The sequence below is a fragment of the Oratosquilla oratoria genome, chromosome 24 (assembly GCF_046742065.1).
Source record: "Oratosquilla oratoria isolate Oo_2021 chromosome 24, ASM4674206v1, whole genome shotgun sequence".
In the NCBI taxonomy this organism is placed as follows: domain Eukaryota; kingdom Metazoa; phylum Arthropoda; class Malacostraca; order Stomatopoda; family Squillidae; genus Oratosquilla; species Oratosquilla oratoria.
This window is the reverse complement of record NC_134800.1, coordinates 2,925,825-2,953,121: the sequence shown is the minus strand read 5'-3', so window position 1 is coordinate 2,953,121 and position 27,297 is coordinate 2,925,825. Positions and strand designations below refer to the sequence as shown.

General features: G+C 39.2%; 2 protein-coding genes across 2 annotated transcripts; both read right to left on the bottom strand.

Annotated features, from left to right (window-relative positions):
- Positions 1 to 2,291: 2,291 nt before the first annotated feature.
- LOC143038388 (uncharacterized) lies at positions 2,292 to 6,704 on the bottom strand. The gene has a single exon (XM_076207494.1). The coding sequence runs from the start codon at positions 5,049 to 5,051 to the stop codon at positions 3,717 to 3,719; it is 1,335 nt and encodes a 444-aa protein (XP_076063609.1). The 5' UTR covers positions 5,052 to 6,704; the 3' UTR covers positions 2,292 to 3,716.
- Positions 6,705 to 9,710: 3,006 nt separating this feature from the next.
- Positions 9,711 to 16,243, bottom strand: LOC143038387 (uncharacterized). Its single transcript, XM_076207492.1, has 2 exons — positions 16,163 to 16,243; positions 9,711 to 13,409 (listed from the first exon to the last, which is right to left on the bottom strand). The coding sequence occupies exon 2, from the start codon at positions 13,040 to 13,042 to the stop codon at positions 10,937 to 10,939; it is 2,106 nt and encodes a 701-aa protein (XP_076063607.1). The 5' UTR covers positions 13,043 to 13,409; positions 16,163 to 16,243; the 3' UTR covers positions 9,711 to 10,936.
- Between the last annotated feature and the right edge of the window lie 11,054 nt (positions 16,244 to 27,297).

Sequence of the window (27,297 nt, the reverse complement as noted above, 5' to 3'; positions counted from 1 at the left end):
GAAAAACTCATGTTGGAAATATAAAAAAAAAAACTAACCCAAATATTTTGTCATGCTACCTTTCCAACAGTAACGATTAACAAACTTAACATTTTGGTTAAAGGATTAACGATTAACAAAATTAACTTTTTGGTTAACTGTGCCAATCTCAGCTCGTATGTAATCATACTAGATTTCCTGCTCTCCCGTGTGACATAACTTAGGGCCAGACACCCTACCCTTATCAGTGACCTCAGAGCTGACCAATATTACTGACCTTACTGTCACAACTCAAGGCAGGTTGATCACCACCACTTGGACAGATTTCGAAATGTCTTAAATATTTTCTCAGCTTTTCAAAATTGGCTCTTCTGAAGTTTGGTACTGGGATATTATTCATACTATTCAATTTTTCCCATTACATGTTAAACCTTATTCCTTGATGACCACTATGATCTAGTCTATCAAAGAACACAAATACATACCTCATCTCTACATCAACAACACTTGGTGTAACATACGATACATCCATGTCTTTCAAACAACACATCACAAACATAAAAAACAAATGCACACCTAGACTCAACGCACTTAAGTCAATCTTAGAACAACATTTGGACAAAACAAAGAAACTAATACAATAATATACAAACAATGCATACGCTCAGTGATGAATTATGCGAGTCCTGCATGGGCTCCTAATCTCAGTGACACACACCACAACACCCTTCAAATCATACAAAACAAAGCCCTAAAAACAATTACAGCCTGCACAAATACAACACCTACAGACCATTTACACCATGGAACAAAAGTCCTCGAAGTCAAGGACCACCTCGACATGAGAGGCATACAAACACTTGCCGCAGCCACCACAAACACATCACACCCACTGCACTACATAGCAGAACACCCACACACACCAAGAAACATTAAAACACCCAAAGACCTGTATCACACACAGATACTCTCTTCTCTTCCTCCACAACCACCAAATACCAGCCTCCAGAAACTTATTCATAACCATATCACTCACTGCTCCATTAACACACTGAAAGACAACACACTGCTGCATGCCAGACCCCCTGATATCCACCCTTCTGAATCCTCTCTCCCGCGAAAGGACAGAGCCCGCCTGGCCAGAAAAGGCTGGATGACCGCATTGTGAACAGCTGCCCAGGATGTACCACATCACCCCATACCATAAAACACATAATGGAAGACTGCATTATACACAATCATGCATGCAAACAACACAACATACACTCTATAAAGGATTTGTGGGAAAACCCAGTTTCGGCTGTGGCATTCCTTGGGGAGACGGGACTGCTCGGACAGACAGTCTAGGGAACGACAACAACAACAAGTCCATCACCCACTTGTACATTTATTAAATCATCATTGTTTGTTAAGAGTAATTCCAGGGTATTCTTTCTCCCTCGTAACATCGGTAATCAATTGTTTTAAGTTATAAAAAAAAAAAAAAAAAAAAAAAAAAAAAAAATTCCCCACCTAATAAATTTACCCAGTCGATGCTTCTACAGTTAAAGTCTCCCACAATCACATCTGGGTCTCCCTACTGGTCGTCTGCCCTCTACTCCTTCCATTACCTTCTATGGTAGTCTGTCTGCCTCCATTTGTACAGTGTCCAGCCCACCTTGCTCTTCTTCCCCGTATTTCATCCTGAATGTACAGTTGCCAAGTCCATAGTATGGCATATGAAAAATACTATTAAGAAAATAATAAGTGCACAACTAGACATCACTTTCAATGACGTGTATATATATATATATATATATATATATATATATATATATATATATATATATATATATATATATATGTAAGCGGAATAGGAAACACAGGAGTCTTAGTCTTGAGTTTATTCCTGACTAGTTTTGCAGGTATGCTTTTTCAAAGGAATATGCATGCTTTTTCAAAGGTATGCCTTTGAAAAAGCATACCTGCGCTAAGATTCCTGTGTTTCCTATTCTGCTTACATCAACCTGTCAGAATGTCTCAATATATATATATATATATATATATACACACACACACATATACAGAGAGAAAGCTTGGGCCCTGTTAAGATGTTGCATCTTAATATAGTAGACTCTCTATAATTCATCATATAATCACCAAAGCCTAGACAAAAAAATAAAAATTATTAATAATGTCACAACACTTTGGGGTATTGAGGTCAACAAGTAGCACCACAATGCTCTACTGGTGTAGCTCCAATGACCAGGACTGCATTACCATATCTACGTTGAGATGATATTGATAATGATACAAGAAATATACATGTGTATCCATTTATGTAATTATAAATGAAAATAATATTTTATTTTATCTATTCAAGACATTAGAAGTAACATATATAAAAAACAGTAGGTATATGAATATAATTTACTAGCTTGATGTGGTAGCTACAAATCAGATAATTAACTAATTTTGTCAGTGTTGTACACCTGATTGAATGATAGATTTTCAGACTTTATTAGTCTATGCAGCTTATTTTGAAACTCAACGCTTTCAGGGGATGCATCCAAGGCTTTACTATATATCCTCTTATTAGAGAGACCACATCCAATCTTAAGCCTGGTCTCCCATCCTTTGGAAGCCTTCAAATTAGTAATGTTTGGTAAACTGGCTTAAATTAGCTTCCAACTCCATGGTCTTTACAAACACACATTTCCCTCCTAGCTGCCCCAGCCATTTCAGGCAAGGTCCAGGTCTGCATAGGTAGACTTAGCCATAACTTTTCTGCTGTGGTGATATAAGGTAATAATAGTCAGCCTTGATTTCTCGTGTGGTTGTCTGGGGGATGTTACAGTGCTCACAGCAATGAAAAATGGTCCAGCTTCCATCAAACTTCTTTATTTTTAGCTTTTTCTCCAGGGTCAGGACTCTCTTTACTCTATGAAGGGGTGCTGGGGTCATAGAAACAATCTCCAGGACCAAATAAAGCACAAACACTACCTACAAGAGTAGGGGCACAACCAAAATGACAATTGTTTTCAGATGTTAAGAAGCATAAAGTCCTGCATGTAGATGGAAAGGAGCAATGCTGAATTGCCTATAGGTGCAGGCCTTCCCTGGATCACATAATGCCATATGTTCTCATAACTTGTTGTGCTTACCAGAACCTGCCTCACAGCCTGTTAGCTGGTGGAACAACGAAAATGCATATATTTTTTTTTTTTTTGCCAAAAAATTACTATAAAGATGGATTTTATTTCATATCAGTAGCACACACTGAACCATAATACTGTAAAATAAATAACAGAGTTCACTTATACATATACATATTTCTAAACATATATCTATCCATGTATACTTCTTTACTATGTAGGGATTTAACACAAGATAGCTATCTCCTGAGAAATCTCCACATCACAGTTAACATTGGAAGGGCTTTTCTCATACATGTATCAATGACTGCCTAGCTTTTATGCAATCAATATATTGGACATTTGAATGGCATTCCTACAGAAAAGTCACATGGCTTTTTTCTTCTTCTTTTTACTTAAATATAAATCTCATTCAACAATAAATGTTGATCACTTTCAGCTTCTTTACCACTTCTATGACTACAACTTCAGAATGATATTACACCTAAGGATATATGAGCTGGTTATGGCTCACAAAATACTCTCATGTATGGGTCCTCATATGAATTTTGAGATATTCCTTTTGAGAAACACATCACATATGTCACAACAGAAAGACTTATTTTATGTGTGTTTCATCATGTGTCTTTTGAGATCACATTTTTGTGAGAAAGCTGCTACACACAGCTCATAATGAAAAGGTTTCTCTTTTGTGTGGGTCTTTATGTGCCTTTTGAGATTACCCTTCCCTGAGAAAGTTGCATCACATAGATCACATTGGAAAGGCTTCTCTCCTGTGTGGGTCATAATGTGTCTTTTCAGCGTACCCTTCTCTGAGAAAGCTCTTTCACATATATCACACTGGAAAGGTTTCTCTCCTGTGTGGGTCATCTTATGTCCTTTGAGATGGCCCTTCTGCGAGAATGCTGCATCACATAGGTCACATTGAAAAGGCTTCTCTCCTGTGTGGGTCATCATATGCCTATTGAGACTACTCTTGCGAGAGAAAGCTGCATTGCATAGGTCACATTGGAAAGGCTTCTCTCCTTTGTGGATGCTGATATGTTTTAAGAGAAGAGACTTCCTTGAAAAGGCTGCATCACATAGGTCACAATGGAAAGGCTTCTCTTCTGCATGTATCATCACATGCCTTTTAAGGCTACTCTTCTTTGAGAAAGCAGTTTTACATACATTACACTGAAAAGGCTTTTCCCCTGTGTGGGTCATCATATGTTCTTTGAGATGGCCCTTCTGTGAGAAAGCTGCATCACATAGACTACACAGGAAAGGCTTCTCTCCTGTGTGGGTCATAATGTGTTTTTTCAGCTTACTCTTCTCTGAGAAAGGCTTCTCTCCTTTGTGGATGCTCATATGTTTTAAGAGAAGAGACTTCCTTGAAAAGGCTGCATCACATAGGTCACACTGGAAAGGCTTCTCTTCTGCATGTAACATCACATGCCTTTTCAGGCTACTCTTCTTTGAGAAAGCAGTTTTACATACATTACACTGAAAAGGCTTTTCCCCTGTGTGGGTCATCATATGTTCTTTGAGATGGCCCTTCTGTGAGAAAGCTGCATCACATAGACTACACAGGAAAGGCTTCTCTCCTGTGTGGGTCATAATGTGTTTTTTCAGCTTACTCTTCTCTGAGAAAGCTCTTTCACATATATCACACTGGAAAGGTTTCTCTCCTGTGTGGGTCATCATATGACCTTTGAGATGGCCCTTCCGTGAGAATGCTGCATCACATAGGTCACAATGGAAAGGCTTCTCTCCTGTGTGGACCCTCACATGCCTTGTGAGGTAACTCTTGTGTAAGAAGGCTGCATCACATATGCCACATTGGAAAGGCTTCTCTCCTGTGTGGGTCATCATATGCCCTTTGAGATGGCTCTTCCATGAGAATGCTGCATCACATTGGTCACAATGGAAAGGCTTCTCTCCTGTGTGGATCCTCATATGGCTTATGAGATCAAACTTCCTTGAAAAGGCTGCATGACATAGGTCACAATGGAAAGGCTTCTCTCCTGTGTGGGTCCTCACATGCCTTTTGAGACTGCACTTGTCTGAGAGAGCTGCATCACATTATAAGGGCTTCTGAAATGTGTGGTTCCTCACATGCTTTTGGAAATTGTGCCTGTGTCAAAGTACAAACCTGAATACCTGAAATGGAGTGACAATGAATATTTAAATGCAACAGCGTATTCCTAAAGAAGCATCCCCATATGACAAAATTGTGACTTACCATCAGCATATTTGTGTAATGGGAAGAATTATGGGTGTATCACTATATACACAAGTGCACCTGAGACGCTAACCTAACCAATTAAAAATGTAGTAAATCTTCCAACACATAACCCACTTGTGAAATGAAGTGGAATATGGCAATAATGTGTGGCCGATGTACCACCAGAAGCATCAGATGACATATTTCTACAGAAACAGACATACCCTACACCACAGTATTTTTCCCTCCATTCTAATTAGACTAAATTTAAAAAAATGCTGTTTTCCCATGTTTGATGTGCTACTTTTATCATAAAAAAAAATCAAACTGATCTTTAAAAGCAAACTGCAAAACAAACTTTTCACATACATGGGAAGTTTTCCAATTTGTATTCTTTGGATTTTGTTCATTACTAATAATTTCAGTATTATTCCAGTATCACAGAATCATATTTTTCAGTCCTTCCTTTTTTGTATTCTAAAGATCTATATTTACTACAGAATAAATAAGCTAGGATATATCAGGTTAGGGGTCATTGGACAATGTAAATTTCTTGTTAAATATATTCCTACAAGAAGTCAAGGCAAAAGAGTGCTGCATCCGGTCTTTTTCTGAGAGCTTTTAGGATTTGTAGTCTTCAAGTTTTGGACTAGAAGACCGACTTCATCATCAAAAGTCAATTAATGAAGCATATCCATCCTTGTTCCTGGATCAAGGCCTCAGTAAAGCTAAAGCTAGCTATTATAAAATTTCAGCTCCCACCACACAACACTCTAACAAAGACATTTTAAAATTACCTTATTGTAACTCCATCAATCCTTCTATTAATTTAATCCCCAAGAACTGCCTCAGGCTTGCCTATCATTACCCCAACACTGATCATAAAGATATTTCAATGTCCACCAAGATTAAGGGGAGCTGAGGCTCCATGAGTTTATAGTTTACCCTGCCAGGATTGTGATCTAGTGTATCTTGGTCAAACCAGCAGGGACCTGAACACCAGATTCTCCGAACACAAAAAGATCCATTAGATATGCCCAAGAAAGTATGGCTCTGTTTCAACATGTCAGCAACAAAAATGTAATTTTCACAAGAAAATTAATTTTTCCCTGATACAAACCTGAGGTACTCCTTACAATAGGGATACTTTGCGTAGCGTAAGATTCCTACCGCTCAACACTGTGTGTTTTTAAAATCCTCACTCCGTGGGTCTGGACAACGCTTATCCTCAGTAAGGGGCCCTATTGGGGCAAGGGGGCCCTTCCCCTCCACCACAAGTCTCACACACTATACTCCATTCTCTGAGCCAGGTATGAAATTAAGCACAAGGTTTGTCAGGCCAGGGAGAGGGAACTTTTAGAGGGGTGGTTGAGGAGGGCCATTAGAGGTAAGGAGTACCTTAAGTTTGTATCAGGGAAAAATTAATTTTCCTGCAAATATTACATTTGCTCCGAAGAATACAAACACTTCGGTACTCCTTACAATAGACTCGGACTTAGGAGGGAAGGAAGTTGTTATCTAGCCTGGAAAACCTCCGTAAGGAAATTGTAGTGTGCTAAGACTTACGTTGACCAGACCCCTAAACTTTGAAGGGCACCCATTTCTGTTCCCAGGGGTGGAGACAGTCAGGTTATATTCACTTTTGTACCACTGAAGGGCTTGAATTGATTCCCTTGGAATGCTTGTGAGCCCTCGGGTGAGGTAAGGGAATGTAGGAGTATGAGAAGGACTTTGGAAAGTTATCACCGTGTTTGCCGAGCCAGAACCTGGATGAGTTGTCAGGGTCAGTTGTGTGCTATTGGGGAGGGATATGTCATTTCAGGACTTCTTGGGCGGCCACTATGGGGCCCAAAGAGAAGTTCCCTAAAGATTCCAACATTACTTCTTTGAGGTAAAAGGAAGTGAATGTATTCTGGCTCTTCCATACACCTGTTTGAAGAACCTGGTTGATTGACAGATTCTTTCTGAAAGCTAAGGAGGTCCCTACTGCCCTCAGTTCATGGGCTTTTGCTCTAGGGCAATCTGTGTGGTTCATTTCGTAGGCTCTGTGGATGACTTCCTTGATCCAGTAAGAAATTGAATTCTTAGTGATGGGTTTCGGCTCATCTTTAGTAGAGAAGAACAACCTCTTTAATTCTGGTCGAAGATGTTCAGTTCTCTTGAGGTAGGTCCGGACTATTTCCATTTGTTCTCCCCTACAAATTCGTCTAAGGAAGGAACACTAAAGGACAAGAATCTAGGGTCGGGCTTGGCAGGATCTTGGTTTTTGGCAATGAATTGAGGCATGAAAGTGAAGGAGACCTCTTTCCATCCTTTTGAATGGGCGACTCTATAAGAGATGGTGTGTAACTCCCCTACTCTCTTGGAAGATGCTAGGGCTAGAAGAAAAACTGTCTTCAAGGTGAGGTCCTTCAGATGTGCATCTCTGAGGAGTTCGTAAGGGGGACCCCTTAGAGAGTTCAGGACTAATGCCACATCCAACAGAGGAGAACTGATTTCCCTAGGGGGGGGCACAATTTTTTTAAATGCCTGAAGAGCATGGAAATTTCTGGTGAAAGGGCTAGGTCCATTCCCTTCAGAGAAAACACCTGATTTAGTGCTGTCCTATAGCCTTGCACTGTTGAGAGGGAGATCTTCTTGGACTTCCTGAGGAAGTGGAAGAAGGAGGCGATCTCAGGAACGGTGGCTTGATCTGGGACTATTTACCTGGAGTGGCACCATTCTGCAAAGGCATTCCATTTCCCTTGATAAAGGTTAGCTGAGGAAGAGTGAATAGGAGTGGACATGTCTTCCGCCACCTCTCTGGGAAACCCCTTCTTTAGGAGCATCCGGACCATAGTCTGAACGCGTGAAGATTGAGTGCTGAAGGGTTCTTGTGCCAAGCCCTGTTGATAGGTTGATGTAGAAGATCTGGTCTTCCCTGAAGGGCCAGGGGCTCTTCTACTGCTACATCAGGGGCGTCTGGAAACCATGGGGCTTCTGGCCACCAAAGGTTGGATACGTTTCTTGCTCTCCGGAGCAAGGGAAATAGTGGGAAAGCGTAGGTGTCTAGGTTGTCCCAACTTTGCAGAAGAGCGTCTCCTGCTGCCAGAGGATCCAGGAGGGGGCTGAAATATATTGGGAGTTGGTGATTCCATCTCGTGGCAAAAAGGTCCACTAGAGGGGAGCCCCATTTGTTGAGGATGAAGTTTGCTACTTCTTGATGGAGGGACCATTCTGTGCTGATTATCTGACTCCTTCTACTGAGGTGGTCCACTCAGACATTCTTCTTCCCTAAGATGTAGCGAGCTTTGAGCGACACTTGGAGATTCTCGGCTAGATTGAGGATGTCCATTGTCAGAAGGCATAGGTCCTGGGAGACTGTGCTCCCTTGCTTGTTCAGGTAGGCTACTACCAAGGAATTATCTGACATATGCCCACTACTTTCCCCGAGACTTGATCCTTGAAGTGACGGAGAGCCAGGAGTACTGCTTTCAACTCTAGCCAGTTGATATGGGCTGTCTGCTCCACTGTGGACCAGGAACCGCTGACGTGATCGTCGTTGAGGTGGGCTCCCCAGCCCTCCTTGGAGTCATCAGAGAACAGGAGGACTTCGAGGGGAGATGGGCCGAGGGGCATCCCCACGAGCAGGTTGCACGGATCCTTCCACTAGAGAAGAAAATTCTTGACTTCTTCGGTGAGGGTGATGTGTTGTAGGGGTTCTCCCTCTTGCGGGGACCACTGAGACTTGAGGAGCCACTGTAGCGGTCGCATTCTTTGTCTGCTCCTGGGGATTAATCTCTCTACGGAGGCCATATGGCCCAGGAGGATTTGGCACTGTTTCGCCGTCAGGAACCCGGTCGATAGTGCTTGTGTGACGAGAGAAGTGAGATTCTGGATCCTCTTTTCTACTGGGAAGGACTTAATTAGGTATGAGTCCAGGACCATACCCAGGTATGTGACTCTCTGTGTTGGCAAGAAATCTTGGGCCCTGTTAAGATGTTGTTGCATCTTTATATAGTAGACTCTCTATAATTCATCACATAATCACCAAAGCCTTGACAAAAACTTAAGAATTATTAATAATGTCACAACACTTTGGAGTATTGAGGTCAACAAGTATCACCACAATGCTCTACTGGTGTAGCTCCAATGACCAGGACTGCATTACCATATCTACATTGAGATGATATTAATAATGATACTAGAAATATACATGTGTATCCATTTATGTAATCATAAATGGAAATGATATTTTATTTAATTAATTCAAGACATTAGAAGTAACATAAATAAAAAAACAGTAGGTATATGAATATAATTTACTAGCTTGATGTAGTAGCTACAAATCAGATAATTGACTAATTTTGTCAGTGTTGTACACCTGATTGAATGATAAATTTTCAGACTTTATTAGTCTATGCAGCTTATTTTGAAACTCAACATTTTCGGTGGATGCATCCAAGGCTTTACTATTGTATATATCCTCTTATTAGAGAGACCACATCCAATCTTCAGCCTGGTCTCCCATCCTTTAGAAGCCTTCAAATTAGTAATGTTTGGTGAACTGGCTTAAATTAGCTTCCAACTCCACGGTCTTTACACACACGCATTTCCCTCCTAGCTGCCCCAGCCATTTCAGGCAAGGTCCAGGTCTGCATAGACTTTTCTGCTGTGGTGATATGAGGTAACAATAGTCAGTCTTGATTTCTTGTGTGGTTGTCTGGGGGAGGTCATAGTGCTCACAGGAATGGAAAATGGTCCAGCTTCCATCAAACTTCTTTATTTTTAGCTTTTTCTCCAGGGTCAGGACTCTCTTTACTCTCTGAGGGGCTGCTGGGGTCATAGAAACAATCACCAGGACCAAGTAAAGCACTACCACTACCTACAAGAGTAGGGACACAACCAAAATGACAATTGTTTTCAGATGTTAAGAAGCATAAAGTCCTGCATGTAAATGGAAAGGAGCAATGCTGAATTGCCTATAGGTGCAGGCCATCCCTGGATCACACAAGGATCACATGATGCCATATGTTCTCATAATTTGTTGTACCAGAATCTGCCTCACAGCCTGTTAGCTGGTGGAACAATGAAAATGCATAGATTTTTTTGCCAAAAATTTACTATAAAGATAGATTTTATTTCATATCAGTAGCACACACTGAACCTAATACTGTAAAATAAATAACAGAGTTCAAGTTCTTATATATATACACATTTATAAACATATATCTATCCATGTATACTTCTTTACTATGTAGGGATTTAACACAAGATAACTATCTCCTGAGAAATCTCCATATCACAGTTAACATTGGAAGGGCTTTTCTCACACATGTATCAATGACTGCCTAGCTTTTATGCAATCAATATATTGGACATTTGAATGGCACTCCTACAGAAAAGTCACATGGCTTTTTTCTTCTTCTTTTTACTTAAATATAAATCTCACGTAACAATAAATGTTGATCACTTTCAGCTTCTTTACCACTTCTATGACTACAACTTCAGAATGATATTACACCCAAGGATATATGAGCTGGTTATGGCTCACAAAATACTCTCATGTATGGGTCCTCATATGAATTTTGAGATATTCCTTTTGAGAAACACATCACATATGTCACAACAGAAAGACTTACTTTGTGTGTTTCATCATGTGTCTTTTGAGATCACATTTTTGTGAGAAAGCTGCAACACACAGCTCACATTGAAAAGGTTTCTCTTTTGTGTGGGTCATTATGTGCCTTTTGAGATTACCCTTCTCTGAGAAAGTTGCATCACATAGATCACATTGGAAAGGCTTCTCTCCTGTGTGGGTCATAATGTGTTTTTTCAGCGTACCCTTCTCTGAGAAAGCTCTTTCACATGTATCACACGGGAAAGGTTTCTCTCCTGTGTGGATCATCTTATGTTTTTTGAGATGGCCCTTCTGTGAGAATGCTGCATCACATAGGTCACATTGGAAAGGCTTCTCTCCTGAGTGGATCTTCACATGCCCATTGAGACTACTCTTGTTTGAGAAAGCTGCATTGCATAGGTCACATTGGAAAGGCTTCTCTCCTGTGTGGATGCTCATATGCTTTATGAGATCAAACTTCCTTGAAAAGGCTGCATCACATAGGTCACAATGGAAAGGCTTCTCTCCTGTGTGGGTCATCACATGCCTTTTCAGGCTATTCTTCTTTGAGAAAGCAGTTTTACATACATTACACTGAAAAGGCTTCTCTCCTGTGTGGGTCATCATATGTTCTTTGAGATGGCCCTTCTGTGAGAAAGCTGCATCACATAGACTACACAGGGAAGGCTTCTCTCCTGTGTGGGTCATAATGTGTTTTTTCAGCTTACTCTTCACTGAGAAAGCTGTTTCACATATATCACACTGGAAAGGTTTCTCTCCTGTGTGGGTCATCATATGATCTTTGAGATGGCCCTTCCGTGCGAATGCTGTATCACATAGGTCACAATGGAAAGGCTTCTCTCCTGTGTGGGCCCTCACATGCCTTGTGAGGTCACTCTTGTGTAAGAAGGCTGCATCACATATGCCACATTGGAAAGGCTTCTCTCCTGTATGGGTCATCATATGCCCTTTGAGATGGCTCTTCCATGAGAATGCTGCATCACATTGGTCACAATGGAAAGGCTTCTCTCCTGTGTGGATCCTCATATGGCTTCTGATATCAAACTTCCTTGAAAAGGCTTCATGACATAGGTCACAATGGAAAGGCTTCTCTCCTGTGTGGGTCATCACATGCCTTTTGAGACTGTTCTTCTGTGAGAAAGCTGCATCACATTGGTCACATTGGAAAGGCTTCTCTCCTGTGTGAATCTTCATATGCCTTATGAGATCAAACTTCCTTGAAAAGGCTGCATCACATAGGTCACAATGGAAAGGCTTCTCTCCTGTGTGGGTCATCACATGCATTTTCAGGCTACTCTTATCAAAGAAAGCAGTTTCACATACATTACACTGAAAAGACTTCTCTCCTGTGTGGGACAGAATGTGTTTTTTCAGCTTACTCTTCTCTGAGAAAGCTTTTTCACATATATCACACTGGAAAGGTTTCTCTCCTGTGTGGGTCATCATATGTACTTTGAGATGGCTCTTCTGTGAGAATGCTGTATTACATAGGTCACAATGGAAAGGCTTCTCTCCTGTGTGGGTCCTCACATGCTTTATGAGGGTGCCCCTTTGTGAGAAGGCTACATTACACAGGTCACATTGGAAAGGTTTCTCTCCTGTGTGGGTCCTCATATGAGCTTTGAGATTACTCTTGTGTGAGAAAGCTGCATCACATAGGTCACATTGTAAAGGCTTCTCTCCTGTGTGGGTCCTCACATGCCTTTTGAGACTGCACTTGTCTGAGAAAGCTGCATCACATATGTCACATTGGAAAGGCTTCTCTCCTGTGTGGATCCTCATATGCCTTATGAGATCAAACTTCCTTGAAAAGGCTGCATCACATAGGTCACACTGAAAAGGCTTCTCTCCTGCATGTATCATCAAATGCCTTTTCAGGCTACTCTTCTCCGAGAAAGTAGTTTCACTTACATTACACTGAAAAGGATTTTCTCCTCTGTGGGTCATCACATGTTGCTTGAGACTACCCTTCTCTGAGAAACCTGCATCATATAGGCCACCTTGGAAAGGCTTCTCTTTTGTGTGAGCCATGACATGGCCTCTGAGCCTACCCTTTGATGAGAAAGCTATATCATATAGGGCACACTGGAAAGGCTTCTCCATCTATGGGTCATCACTTACATTTTCAGATTACTTGTCTGTGAAAGTTGCATCACACAGGCCACACATATGGGTCATAAAATTATCTTTGAGATTTCTTTTTATGTGAGAAAGGTACACTGCATAAATCACGCTGGAAAGGCTTCTCTCCTGTCTGGGTCATTACTTGGTTTTTAAGACCATTCTGCACAGAGAAAACTGCATCACATTCATCACACTAAAAAGTATTCTCTCTTCTATGAGTCATTATATGGCTTTTCAGACTACACTTTACTGAGAAAACTGCATCACATTATAAGGGCTTCTGAACTGTGTGGTTCCTCACATGCTTTTTGAAATCTTGCCTGTGTCAAAGTACAAACCTGAATAGCTGAAATGGAGTGACAATGAATATTTAAATGCAACAGGGTATTCCTAAAGAAGCATCCCCATATAACAAAACCTAGCATAACGTAACCTAACCTAACCGAACAGTTAGGTTACGTTAGTTTACGGTTAGCAACTCCTGCCCAGGTGGAGTGGCCTTCGCTAAATATAGCTGATCTAGCGACAAATATTTCGAATCGTTGGTAACTTGGTAAACAAATATGGCTACCGCTCGCTTTAGATGACCACGCTCTGGATCTCAAAGGTGAAATTTGTTTTTTAATATCTTTTTTATGTGTTCTTGTTCATTTTATAGCTGTTTTGCAATGTGCATTACTTGATTTATTAGTGCTCCCCACCCAAAAACCACGGTATCCCACAGGTCCCCCCAGATTGTTGGGGAGATGTAGGCATAAGTTAGGTACGCCCACAAAATTAAAAAAAAAATAAAATAAAATAACCCTTAAATTATTGTTGCATATGAAAGACAACTTTATTAGAAACAAAATGCTTTTTAAATTTTTGAAATAGCTTGAAAAATAAGGGAGATACGATTTTTTAAATTATTTTTTCAGCCCGCATTTTTGGCTAAACTTTACCACGTGTTGGAATTAAGGGTGGTAATTTGTAAAGATTTCGGTAAAGAAATACACATTAACTCTAAACCACTGGTCCAATTTTATCAAAATTCGGAATAATTGGGTTTTATGGATCAACAAATCACATGAGCATGTCAAAAACAATGTGAGACATCTCCATCATACCATATTTGCCTTTTCATGGCAACCATGAAGCTGTCAATGGTGGGTCTCACTAAATGCCGACCAAAGTCGACCAAAACCACACAATGATGGTTTTTGCTCAAATGCATAATTTATATATAAAAATGATCAAAGAGAAGTTACGTTTTTGTCCTCTGCAAAATTACCAACCGGCAACCAACGCCGACCAAACCCAAACAATGATGGCTTTTGCTCAAATGACAAAAACATAACTTCTCTTTGATGATTTTACATGGAAATCACACATTTTAAAGAAAATTGGTCAAATAATGCAACCATATGCTATTTTTTATATATAAATTATGCATTTGGGCAAAAAGCGTCATTGTGTGGTTTTGGTCAGCTTTGGTCAACGGTTGGTAATTTTGCAGAAGATAAAAATGTAACTTCTCTGATTTTACATGGAAATCACACATTTTAAAGAAAATAGGTCAGATAATGCAACCATATGCTAGTTTTTATTCAAAATTATACATTTGAGCAAAAGCCATCATTGTTTAGGTTTGGTCGGCGTTGGTTGCCGGTTGGTAATTTTGCAGAGGATAAAAACGTAACTTCTCTTTGATCATTTTACATGGAAATGACACATTTTAAAGAAAATAGTTCAAATAATGCAACCATATGCTATTTTTTATATATAAATTATGCATTTGAGCAAAAACCGTCATTGTGTGGTTTTGGTCGGCGTTGGTCGACTGGATGAACTGGACGCATCAGATTCATGGGTGATATGCCTACATATAATGCCGCTAAGCTCAAACATCAAGTGATCAACGATCTTAAGCTTCTCATTTCCGGGAGAAAATAGGTTGATAAACTTGGTTATGTAACTTAAATTATGTTTATTGATGCCTTACCTTAATATTTTTACTCGGAAAACTACATTGCCGAGTTTGATAACCAAATTTCCGTTTAAATCCCTGAAAAATTGTTTCTATTTCAAGAATTGGGCATACACTTGCAAAACAACAAGGTAATTTGAATATCTTGCGCATGCGCTGAACGTGGGAAGCATTCAAATTAAACTAAACAAAAGCTAATGGGCTGCAACAAATGGTGATGAAAACAGTACATGGTCGACAGTGGCACCGCGCGTGGATTTGGGCGTACCTACATAAGTGCAAAACTTCAAAATTAATTACTTGAAAAGTACATATTTGTGACGGAAATTATGTACACCATCGTTCATATCACATTTCTCACCAGAAACACATAAGCCACATATACAAACACAAGCCACATATCAAAATTATTAGTTCTCCTCACCCAAAAACCCTGATTTCCCACAGGTCCCCCCAGATCGTTGGGAGATGTAGGCATAAGTGCATAACTTCAATAATTAAGTACTTGAAAAGTACGCATTTGCGACAGAAATGATGTACACCATCATTCATATCACAACATTTCTCACCAGAAACACATAAGCCACATATCAAAATCCATAGGGGGTAAAGTTTGGTTAGGTTACGTTATTTTCCATTAAGCTTGTTTTTTTTTCCAGCATTTTGTTTGATTCCAATTTCACCACTAATTTTTGTTTCCCCACCCAAAAACCCTGCTTTCCCATTGGCTCTCCATTATCATGTGGGTGATGGGATAAGGGCAAATCTATAAGACTGCATTTTGGAAAAATATGTTAGTTGTGCATTTTTTAAAATTTAACCAAACAATAGATTATGGTAAATTTTTTGAACTGCACACCTACGCGATATAGTAATAGAAAATTAAATAATCTTATAAATTATAATACACCAACGTAATACACGTTATTCTTGGTGGAAATCGGTGGCAGAAACAGTTGCTAAAAGCTATTAACAACCAACGTGGGAGCTTTGACTACTTTAACTTGGGACACCATGTTTGTTTTTAGTACAGGCGTAGGTCGAAAAATTTAAAGTATGCTAAATTTGTATATTATAACCCAACCTAATCTAAACAAATCTGCCTACCTAACCTGTAATTAGCAATGCAGTACCTGTAATTCTAGAGGTCATCAGGCCTTCGTCGTCGTCTCCGACCTCCGAATATATCAAAACAAAGATGGTGTCTAAACGAGTCTACGGAACTTTGTTTATTCATAGCTTTTAGCAACTGATTCTATTATTTATTTCCGCCAACACATATCACGTTGATGTATTATGATTTACTAAATTGTTATTTAATTCTTAATTGCTATATCGCGTAGATGTAAATTAAAAAAAATTATTGGGTTAATCCATGTCTTGAGAAAGGAAACAGTGGAATGTTGGTAAAAGAATATATATATATATATATATATATATATATATATATATATATATATATATATATATATATATATATATATATATATATATATATATATATATATGCAAAGTAGACCACTTGGAAAAAAGAAACTAACGAAGCAACAAGTACATAGTGATAGGAATACATAGAAAATATATACATGATACTAAGGAACTCAAACTGTCCTTGTTCCCTTGTATCATGTATATATTTTCTATGTATTCCTATCACTATGTACTTGTTGCACTGAAGATGTAATATACGAAAGCGCTCTGCTTCGTTAGTTTCTTTTTTCCAAGTGGTCTACTTTGCATAAGTGAACACACGTACCCGTGTTCTTATTAGCATATATATATATATATATATATATATATATATATATATATATATATATATATAATTTATATATATAATATATACATACACATATATAATATATATATATATATATATATATATATATATGTTTGTGTCAATTGACATTTTGGAAATAAACTCATCTGCTGGGATTCGAACCCTCACCTGAGCGGCTTGCGTCTTACAAGATGAAGACCGTACCATCACGCCATCCTGACCCTTCAAAACGAAACGACTTAGTTCACGGCCCAGTCGTTTCGCCGAGGGCACCCGGGTGCAACGTGGTATGTACTGTATTTCATCAAATCCTTTATGCAGGCTAGTCTTCCGACAAGTGTTTGTGTCAATTGACATTTGGAAATAAACTCATCTGCTGGGATTCGAACCCTCACCTGAGCGGCTTGCGTCTTACAAGATGAAGACCGAACCATCACGCCATCCTGACCCTTCAAAACGAAACGACTTAGTTCACGGCCCAGTCGTTCCGCCTAGGGCACCCGGGTAGAACGTGGTATGTACTGTATTTCATCAAATCCTTTATGCAGGCTAGTCTTCCGACAAGTGTTTGCATAAAGGATTTGATGAAATACAGTACATACCACGTTCCACCCGGGTGCCCTCGGCGGAACGACTGGGCCGTGAACTAAGCGAGCAAGAAGTCAGGTAGAAAGTAAGCTCTGAGCCTTGATGGGTGGCGGGGAGTACAACAGTTTCCCCCCATTACTATGTTAACCCCTTTTCCACTGTCTAAGTGGCGGATCTGTGTTTAGGCAACGTCCAGGGTCACGATGGGAAATTGGAGTGTTTAATCTTTGAAGAGTATGCTAAGATAAAAGGTAAATTTTGTAAGGTAGCCAGCCAATAGCCATACTGGCCCATATACAGTATCTACATTTGTTGCAGGCTTGCAGCATCTGACAGTGACTAAAATGGTCAATTACTTGTTTATTTTTATACTCTGTCTAATGCCTCTTTGAATAAGATAGATGCACATATGTGGAGGGATGAATAACATACTTGCACCTGTTTTTATATACTAAATATTTAATATCTGAACAAATTTGGACGAGATTAAAAAACAAAACAAAAAAAATAATAAAAAAAACAATTTTAAAAAAATGCGGTTTTTATTTTTTTTTTTTTTCATCTATAGTCATGACCGCTCAGACCTGGCACTATTTATGTTCTTGTAATGAGTGAAGTTTTGTTCATGTGGAATAAGGAGTTAGATGTGACCCCGTGTCTTATGTTGGGGTTGTTTCTCATTACACTAGTTTGTGTGTGTGTTGGTTCATGCACTGTTTGTGAGAGTGAGTGTGTTTATGTTTATAACTTTTTCTCTTGCCAGTTTGTGGTGATATGATGATGCCTTCATGGGTGGGGTTCTCAATGGTAGCATACACTGTCCAGTCAAAATCAGGAAGATTGAAGTCACCAGCACACCCAAAGGTTTTGGAGGGTTCAATTTTGTTTAATGAGTCATCTAGGGTCTGCAGCTAGTCAATATTCGAGGTGGGGGGACGGTATAAAGTCCTGCAGCCCTGTACCTGTACCTTTGTTCAAACTAAATCAGAGTCAGAGTCAAGTTCGTCTGCTGGTATAGCCAAAGTCCTGGCTTCATTGCTATAAGAACTCCATCATGTTCACCTGTCTTCTCTGTCCTTCCTGTGTAAAGTCACTGAATAGGGACTGTCAGTGGGAAAGATTTCACTGTCCTTAATATCTGGTTTGAGACATCTGTGTGAGGAATTCATATTAGATGGGCTGAATTAATATTCGGGGCCCGTTCAAAAATTATGTAACATTTTTTCTGGTGAAATTCGACACCCCCCACCCCATGTACTATTATGTTTCAACTTATAAGAATTTATCCATCTACCGGTCTCAACTACTGTTACGGAAGAGTATGATTTTTTCAGGACCAAACATAGCGGGTATGTGTCTTCGTTTCTATTTAATGAATATGAACCACTAGTACTATTGTAACTGATGTATGTACATTCTTTTTACTGAACGATTTCCGTGTCAAAGTTTCTGTTTCAGGATCGATGTGAAATATATTGTTTCAAAAGCACCGATGCATATCCATGTATATCACTATCGTCCAATATTTAAGGCACCTGTAATGTGGTGTACACGATACAATAGCAATATTCACAATAAATACTAATGTAGGTTTTGTTCTGTAAAGATTCACTGGAGGTTTCTTGGAATATTGTGGATACGTGTATGTTTAGTGACAGGTGAAATTTGTTTGTTGAAATACATGTGTAGTTAGTTGTGCAAATAAAGTAATTGTAATCCAGTAATTAACAGTGTGCATTTCAATTAGCAAATGACTAGATTTTGAAAAACGCCGAAGATGACTGCTTGTCAAGATTCGAGAGACTGAGATTGTAACATGTGGTCACACTCACACACACATTTGTGAAGGCCTAATTTATGCCTCGCACAAAATAATGTACATAGGATACAACCACTGATCTATATTGTTATGCAGATCAGTGGATACAAGTTAAAACATCTACATGTTCTCTTGTTTGTGTCAGTTTTAGCGTACTTGTTTGATTATTTTTATGGTCAATTACCGGTACATGTAGACATGCACTGTTTCATAAACCACACAGGAAAACTTATTTACAGATCGCATCACTATCACGCAGCCCATACCAGCCACATAGGCCACGAGAGTAACACGACAGCTCCCATGACCGGCGGAGCGGTTCACACGTGCCAATGTTTTGGTACTACCAATATGGCGGCCATGTCCCGTCTGCCCGCCTCACTCTGGGGCAGCCCACAGCCCGTATACGCTATCCAGGTGTTACACAGATCAGTGGGCTGGATGAACGTTAGTGAAAAGTCACTTTTATTGTATTGTGTCGAGGAGGATTTGTCAATGTATCATCTTTTCATAATATTTCCTATTCTACTAGATGGAATGGATTGATCAGGAGGTGGCGGTTGGGGTGTGAAAGTATTGGGGGGATAGTGGCTAGAATTTATTTGATGCGTAAAGTGAAGGTAGTAAATGTAGGGACATAAGTCTTTGCTTCGCTTCTGTTCCCTATGGTAGGCGGAAGAAAGAACTCTGCACTGAGTCGTCCCACTCGGGAAGCAAAGGCAGCTAAAACAGGACAGAGTGATTGGACTAGGCATCTTGCTCTGTAACCCTAAGGGCTACATTCCTACAAGAAGTCAAGGCAAAAGAGTTTTGCCTCCAGTCTTTTTATGGGAGTTTTTGGGATTTGTAGTCCTCAGTTTTTGGACCAGGAGACTGACTTCATCAAAAGTCAATTAATGACGTTGGCATATCCGTCTTGGTTCCTCAGCTCCCACCACGCAATTCTTACAGACATTTTAAACTTCCCTTATTGTAACTCCATCAATCCTTCCATTAATCTAATCACCAAGAACTGCTTCACACTTGCCTATCATTACCCCAACACTGTGCATAATTTTTTTCAATGTCCTCCAAAGATTAAGGGCCCGGGAGTTTATAGCTTAATCTGTTGGGATTGTGATTTCGTATACTTTGGCCAAACCGGCAGGGACCTGAAAACCAGATTATCAGAACACAAAATATCCATTAGCTATGCCCAAGAAAGTTTAGGTGTGTTCCAACATGTCAGCAACAAAAACCATTGTTATTGACTGGGGATGAATTGTTGTATTTGTGCACTATGTAGTTGTTTATTCTAGTGGTGAAATTGTATTGTGATTGTAACATTGTATTTACATTGTGTTCGCAAAATATAGAAATGCAAGGTGAACAAAAACTAATGGGTATCTTTTCACCCTCTGTGAACAAATGATCACTTATGAGAACCCCGACGAGCCCAAAGGGGTTGTACATCTTTTTACATGATTTGCGAAGCGAGTAGCGTAAGATTTTTCAATATATGTATAATTGATATTAAGTTTATCAACTAGCAATACTATCTGGTCCTACTGGTTCAGGTTTAGTTTAAGGTGTTTTGACCTTTTAGTGACACACCTCTAGAAGCGATATTTATCTCCCTAATCGTCTATAAAATGATTCATTTTTGTTTTGTTTACATAGTAAACTCCAACAACTTTTCTTTCCAGCTTGTTCAGTTTTTCATTTTTATCTTTTATGTTTACTTTTTCGAATAGAAAATGTCCTGCAATTTGTTCTTTTTAATATATCCTTTGGATTATTTAATTTTAGTTCTGTCTTCTTTCAGTCCCTGGCAGTGAATCATAGTGTAGCATGTTTTCCACTTTATTGCACAATTTGCATTTCTTCCTACTCTGCCAGAGCACTCTGTAGGACCGACATTTTGCCATCAACAATAATACATATGTATAATATCACAATGTCATGCTGATACATAAAAGTTAAAGTGAAACACTAGAAACATCACATTGAATATATAAAGATTTATGAAAATTAAAGAAGAAATGTCATAAAACCACACAAAAAAAATACATACAAAAATTCACCCTTCAAAAAATGGACATGTTATATCAAATCACAGTGCACATTCTTCATTAATAATTCATCCATTAACATCATAGTACTTTGAGAATAATAAATCTTTTGACTTTGACTTGAATGTTTTGATATTACCCATCCTACATATGTGGAATAACAGTTATATACCCTGGGAGAAGCAAATTTAACGGCACGAAACCCAACATTCGAAGAACATCTTGGTTCAGACAACATTACACCGATGATCATCTGAGTATTTATACCCTCCACTGGCTGCAATACTTCAAACATATCCCTCAAATATTGTGGACAACAATTATTGAAGTCTAATGAATCAACACACAGAATTTGTAAAGTATTTTTACTGTACAGACGACAAAAGTAAACGCTGGACTGGTGGGAATAAGTTTATTCCTACGTTTCGAACCCTGTCCGGGGTTCGTCATCAGGGATATAGAGAGATAGCAAAGGGAATCAGTATAATGGGGCATGTGTGCCGCCCTGGGAAAGGTCTCCCAAGTGACAGTTTCTCGCCAGACGTGGTCCAGAGACAAGCAGGAAAACAATGATTAAAGGGATGAATTAGGCCATCCAATTTGAGATGGAGGAGGAAAATGGAAGACTGCATTTTCTTGACAAATGTGCTATAATAATGCACTAGCTCGGGGATTTTGTCTCCTAGGTTTGTTTATTGACATTTATACACTGCTTCTTTGTATGTGACTGTTGATTTACTCTATTGAACTATATTGTCTCTTCTATTTTTGTATTTATTTTTATTCCTCTAAATTTAGTTTTACGGATTATGTATATATATATATATATACATATATATATATACATATATATATACATATATATATATATATATATATATATATAATTTTTTTTTTTTTTTTTTTACTGGTGTCCTACCTGGTGATGAATGTACTGTCAGTCGAGTAACGGTCGCTCGGAAGACCTTTCTCAGGGCGCCACACATGCCCCTTTATTTTGATTCCCTTTGCTATTTCTGTATATCCTTGAAGACGAACCCTGGACAGGATTAGAAACGTAAGAATAGACTTATAACGACGAGTCCAGCATTTACTTTCTTCATCTATACAATGGTTCCTGGACTCGGCTCTTCACGAATATAGTATTCTTACTCTAATAGGCAACCCGTGAAGCTCAATCAGAACAGCAGTAATTCTTTCCCACCTGGGCACGCCTTTATTCAACCTAGCAGTTATATTAATGTTTTGAAATTTAGGCAGTCTACAGTACATTAAGTTACAATTATACACTCTCATAATGACACTATAATTAACTTTTCACAGAATCCTCATCAAAGTACTTTTTAACAAAAGCAATATTTCTAAGATTCAATCCACATATCTTAACATTTTTGTTAATGTGACAGTTAAAATCCAAATTAAAATCAAGTAGTACTCTGTAGTGATGTTGTGAAAAAGTAATTAGTGATATTGTAACAAAATTTTGTAATATGCAGTGATATTGTAATAAATAATTAACATCGCAAGCATATAATATGATGTGTGTAGTTGTGGGTACTTGCATGATTGGTTTGCACATTTCTGGCAGAATGAGGTCAGAGGCACCAATATATATGCTTTAAGGCCGATGCGTCAGTGCCACGTGACGTGAATGTCACATATGCTTATATATTCCATATGTAACTAATTCCTTTCTTCTTCCTGTACACATGTAAAATATGTACTTATCCTCATAACACAATCTTTCATATATATTATTTAGGTATGACCTATGACCATAGATTATGTCCGGCAACCTTGTATGCTTGAGAGTCCCAAATGTGAGTACTACAACTAGGCTGGAGTTAGACTCTAATACCCTGTGTTGCCAGACACTCTTGAACCTCAATCACATGTACTTACCTATTCAACTGAAATAAAATTACAAAAGACGTGGTTTGTATCAGTTAACCGCCCACCCATATCTGGTGACTGCTGAGTGACAAGTTAGTGTGTAAGGGTGGATGATACATTATATAGCAGTGACTGTGGACTGCAACTTAGTCTATAGTATGCCAGTGACATCTTAACTATCTCATGCACCATGCCTGGCATGTAATATACATATGCTCGCCTTCTACAACCAAATACATCTGCAACCTCTACATGAATATCTTGGACTTCCGACATTATCCAGTATCCTGGACTGAGCAATTCAATACATCTCAGAACAAACCCATGACAATGGCACTTGACACATCCTTACATGTCATGACCACTACACATCAGTAGCACCTGCCATGTCCTCATATGCCACAATCACTATGTCATCTCCAGTAGTGGAGGCAGTCGAGGTATTTTTTCTCCTACAAGAGCACCTTCCCCTGAAAAAGATTCATCCCACAGGTAACAATGGACGGGCTTTTCTCATACATGTAGTACTGACTGCCTAAGACTTATGCAGCAATATTTTGGGGATACTAATGATATTCCTACAGATCAGTCACATGGCATTATTCTGATTAGAGACAATTTCCACTCAACAATATAGGCTGATCACTTTTAACTGTTTTACCCTTGTATGACTACACCATTTATGTGGTACTATCCCTGAGGGGAGACAACCTAGTTACTGCTGACAAAAATACTAAATATTCTCACGTATGACCATGACACATCACATACATGCTGAAATAATCCTTTGAGAAAATTGCATCATAGATCACAATGGAAAATCTCTCCCATATGAAGCACCATGTGTTTTTTCAGACCACACTTTTGTGAGAAAGCTGCAACACACAGCTCACATTGAAAAGGCTTTTCTCCTGTATGGGTCATTATATGGTTTTTGAGCATACCCTGCTGTGAGAAAGCTGCTTCACAAAGGTCACACTGAAATGGCTTCTCTCCTGTGTGAGTCCTTACATGCCTTTTGAGACTACCATTATGTGAGAAAACTGCATCACATAGGTTACACTGGAAAGGTTTCTCTCCTGTGTGGGTCATCATATGCCCCTTGAGATGACTCTTATGTGAGAAACCCACATTGCATAGGTCACACTGGAAAGGCTTCTCTCCTGTGTGAATCCTTACATGTCCTTTGAGACTACCCTTACGTGAGAAAACTGCATCACATAGGTTACACTGGAAAGGCTTCTCTCCTGTGTGGGTCATCATATGCCCTTTGAGATGATTCTTCTGTGAGAAACCTGCTTCACAGAGGTCACATTGAAATGGCTTCTCTCCTGTGTGGGTCCTTCCATGTCTTTCAAGACTACCCTTACGTGAGAAAACTGCATCACATAGGCTACACTGGAAAGGCTTCTCTCCTGTGTGGGTCATCATATGCTTTTTGAGGTTATTCTTCTGTGAGAAACCTGCATCACATATGTCACACTGGAAAGGCTTCTTTCCTGTGTGGGTCATCATATGCCCTTTGAGATGACTCTTCTGTGAGAAACCTGCACTGCACAGATCACACTGAAATGGTTTTTCTCTTGTGTGAGTCACAATGTGGTATTTCAATCTATCCTTTTGTGAGAAAGCTGCTTCACACAGGTCACACTGAAATGGCTTCTCTTCTGTGTGGGTCATTACATGGTTTTTAAGCTTATCCTTCCGTGAGAAAGCTGCTTCACATAGGTTACATTGAAATGGCTTCTCTCCTGTGTGGGCCCTCATGTGCCCTGTGAGATTACTTTTCCTTGAGAATGCTGTATCACAAAGGCCACACTGGAAAGGCTTCTCTCCTGTATGGGTCATCATATGCCCTTTGAGATTACTTTTGTTTTTGAAAGCTGCATCACACAGCCCACACCGGAAAGGCTTATCTCCTGTGTTAGCCATCACATGGTTTTTGAAACTACCAATCAGTGAGAAATTTTGCTGTCCTGTGTGGGTCATCAAATGAAATTTGAGATTACCTTTTTGTGAGAAAGCTACATCACACTAATCATACTGGACAAGTTTTTCTTCTATCTTGGCCATCACATGAAACATGGCATTAGTTTTTTTTTTGGGGGGGTCATTATATGTACACATAGAATCTAGGGTAAATCATCTGTTCAAAGCTTGGCAAATATTCATATCCTACCATAGAAACAATAAGAGATTATAGTGGTACATCCTTAGATCATCTTAGCAGGGGTATGGATGTTCACTTCCCAAATAGAATACAGCTACAGGTAAGTAAAATCTGGGCTTTATGAACATTCATTTTACAGACTCATGACATATGCTAAGACTGTGAGAAAAAAAAAATCACATGGGAAATATTTCAAAACATGATTATAATTCATAATTCCATTTTCTGAAGACCCTTTCCTATTCCTTTTCAAAATGGCTCAAAGTAAGAAGTGTTCTAAATTCCTTAATGATTTCACTTCTGTGATACCAAGGAAGAAATGTGAAATTAGCAATGAAAACTCCAGATAATAATCTGTTGCCCTTGGTCTGTTTTGCAGAAAACCAGCAGGATTTGGGTACTCAGCAACAGCCTTAGGGTGGATCCTCAACTCACTCAAGGAAGATATATTGCATTATTGGTTAGGGATTGCTAGTGTGTGGCATCACAGTATAAGATGTTCCGTGTTCTCTGTGTGGTCACTACATCTGAGGCAGTTTGAACCTGTAGCCAGGTTTATTCTGTGTTGGTGTCATTTTAATACTGGATGATGTTCTATGTGCAAGCATGCCAGTGTGGTTCTTACCAGTTTTTTTTTTTTTTTTTTTTTTTTTTTTTTTTTTTTTCTGTAGGGCTTATGTCTGGGGGTTGTTGGTGGACCATTAAGTTTGGTAGTCAGTTTTAAAGGGCTTGTTTAATGATCATGTAAGTGTGTATTTTTTATATGTTTTGTGTGGTGCAGGTCTTTCAGTAGTATGCTGCTGGTATATTTTGTTTTGCTGCATTCTGTTGGTGGTATTCATGACATGTTGTGTGATGAGTGTGTGGTGTTAAGGGTTCAGGCATAGAATTTAGCTCCTGTCATTTTCATGAGATGTTCAATGGGGAGCATTTTGGTTTTAGCATGCAAGTGTTCATTCTGTAAAGTTGCTTGCGTTCTTCCCCTGTGGGGTTAAAAGTCGATCCTGAATAGGGATGCATATTCATGTAAGCTAATCTTGAGCTGTTACTTCTTTGTTTTATCACAAAAGACTACTGGGCCTACATTACCTGCCATGTAGATTGAGAATAATGGTTTCCAGAGATTACCATTTCCTGTCCCCACCAAAACATATCACTGTCAGTCAACTTCTGGATAAGTCTATACCAGGGGCACCACTTCAAGATGGTGAGGCAACAGTTGGTTTTCATTCAGCCTGCTTTCAAATTCCACTGAAATATTATCTCCTTCTTCTTAGATTGGAGAGAAGGTGGAAAAGGCTGCAAAAATTTGAACCAAATTTCACAGGATGCAAGGAAAATCTACCCCTTGAGGTATCTACCTAATTGTAGCATTCAGAAAAGGAGCACATTCTGACCACTGTCCCTTTGTTTTTAATTACCTTTTTTGGTTTTAGAGAAATGCTAAATGCTCCCACTTCATTCTACAGCAGAGCATGGCTTCAGAGGAAATATAGTACCATGATATTGATTGGGATTTTGAGCCTGACTGTCTGTGACCTTAATGATATGAACAACAAAATAAGTTCCTTATTGCTGCCTCTGATTGAAAGATATATCCCTATGAAGGATATGAGATGGGGCCTCCTTGGAGGACTCTATTCCGTGCTGGGTTTTAAGAGGCGTCAAAGCAGATACTGGTCTGAGTACAAGAACTTCCAAGTTTTATGTGCCAGAACTTATACTGAAGATGTAGAGGCACTGAAAAAATTCAATGAGGTAAATGTTCACTATACAAACTTTGCCGTTACCAACCAGATTAATCAGCAATCCTAAGAAATGTTCCAAACTCATTCATTAACATACTGGACAGAAAAAAGGTGGAAGAGAAACTCTTTCTGGTGATCCCAAGATTATGACTAATACCTTTGCTGATGCTTATGCATCAGTCTTTGCTTATTTTATGCCTGCAAATCCTTTTCCGTATC

Bases quoted from the DNA above. Each gene is read 5' to 3' on its own strand.
- LOC143038387 (XM_076207492.1), bottom strand. From the start codon at position 13,042: ATGGAGAAGCCTTTCCAGTGTGCCCTATATGATATAGCTTTCTCATCA.
- LOC143038388 (XM_076207494.1), bottom strand. From the start codon at position 5,051: ATGAGGATCCACACAGGAGAGAAGCCTTTCCATTGTGACCAATGTGAT.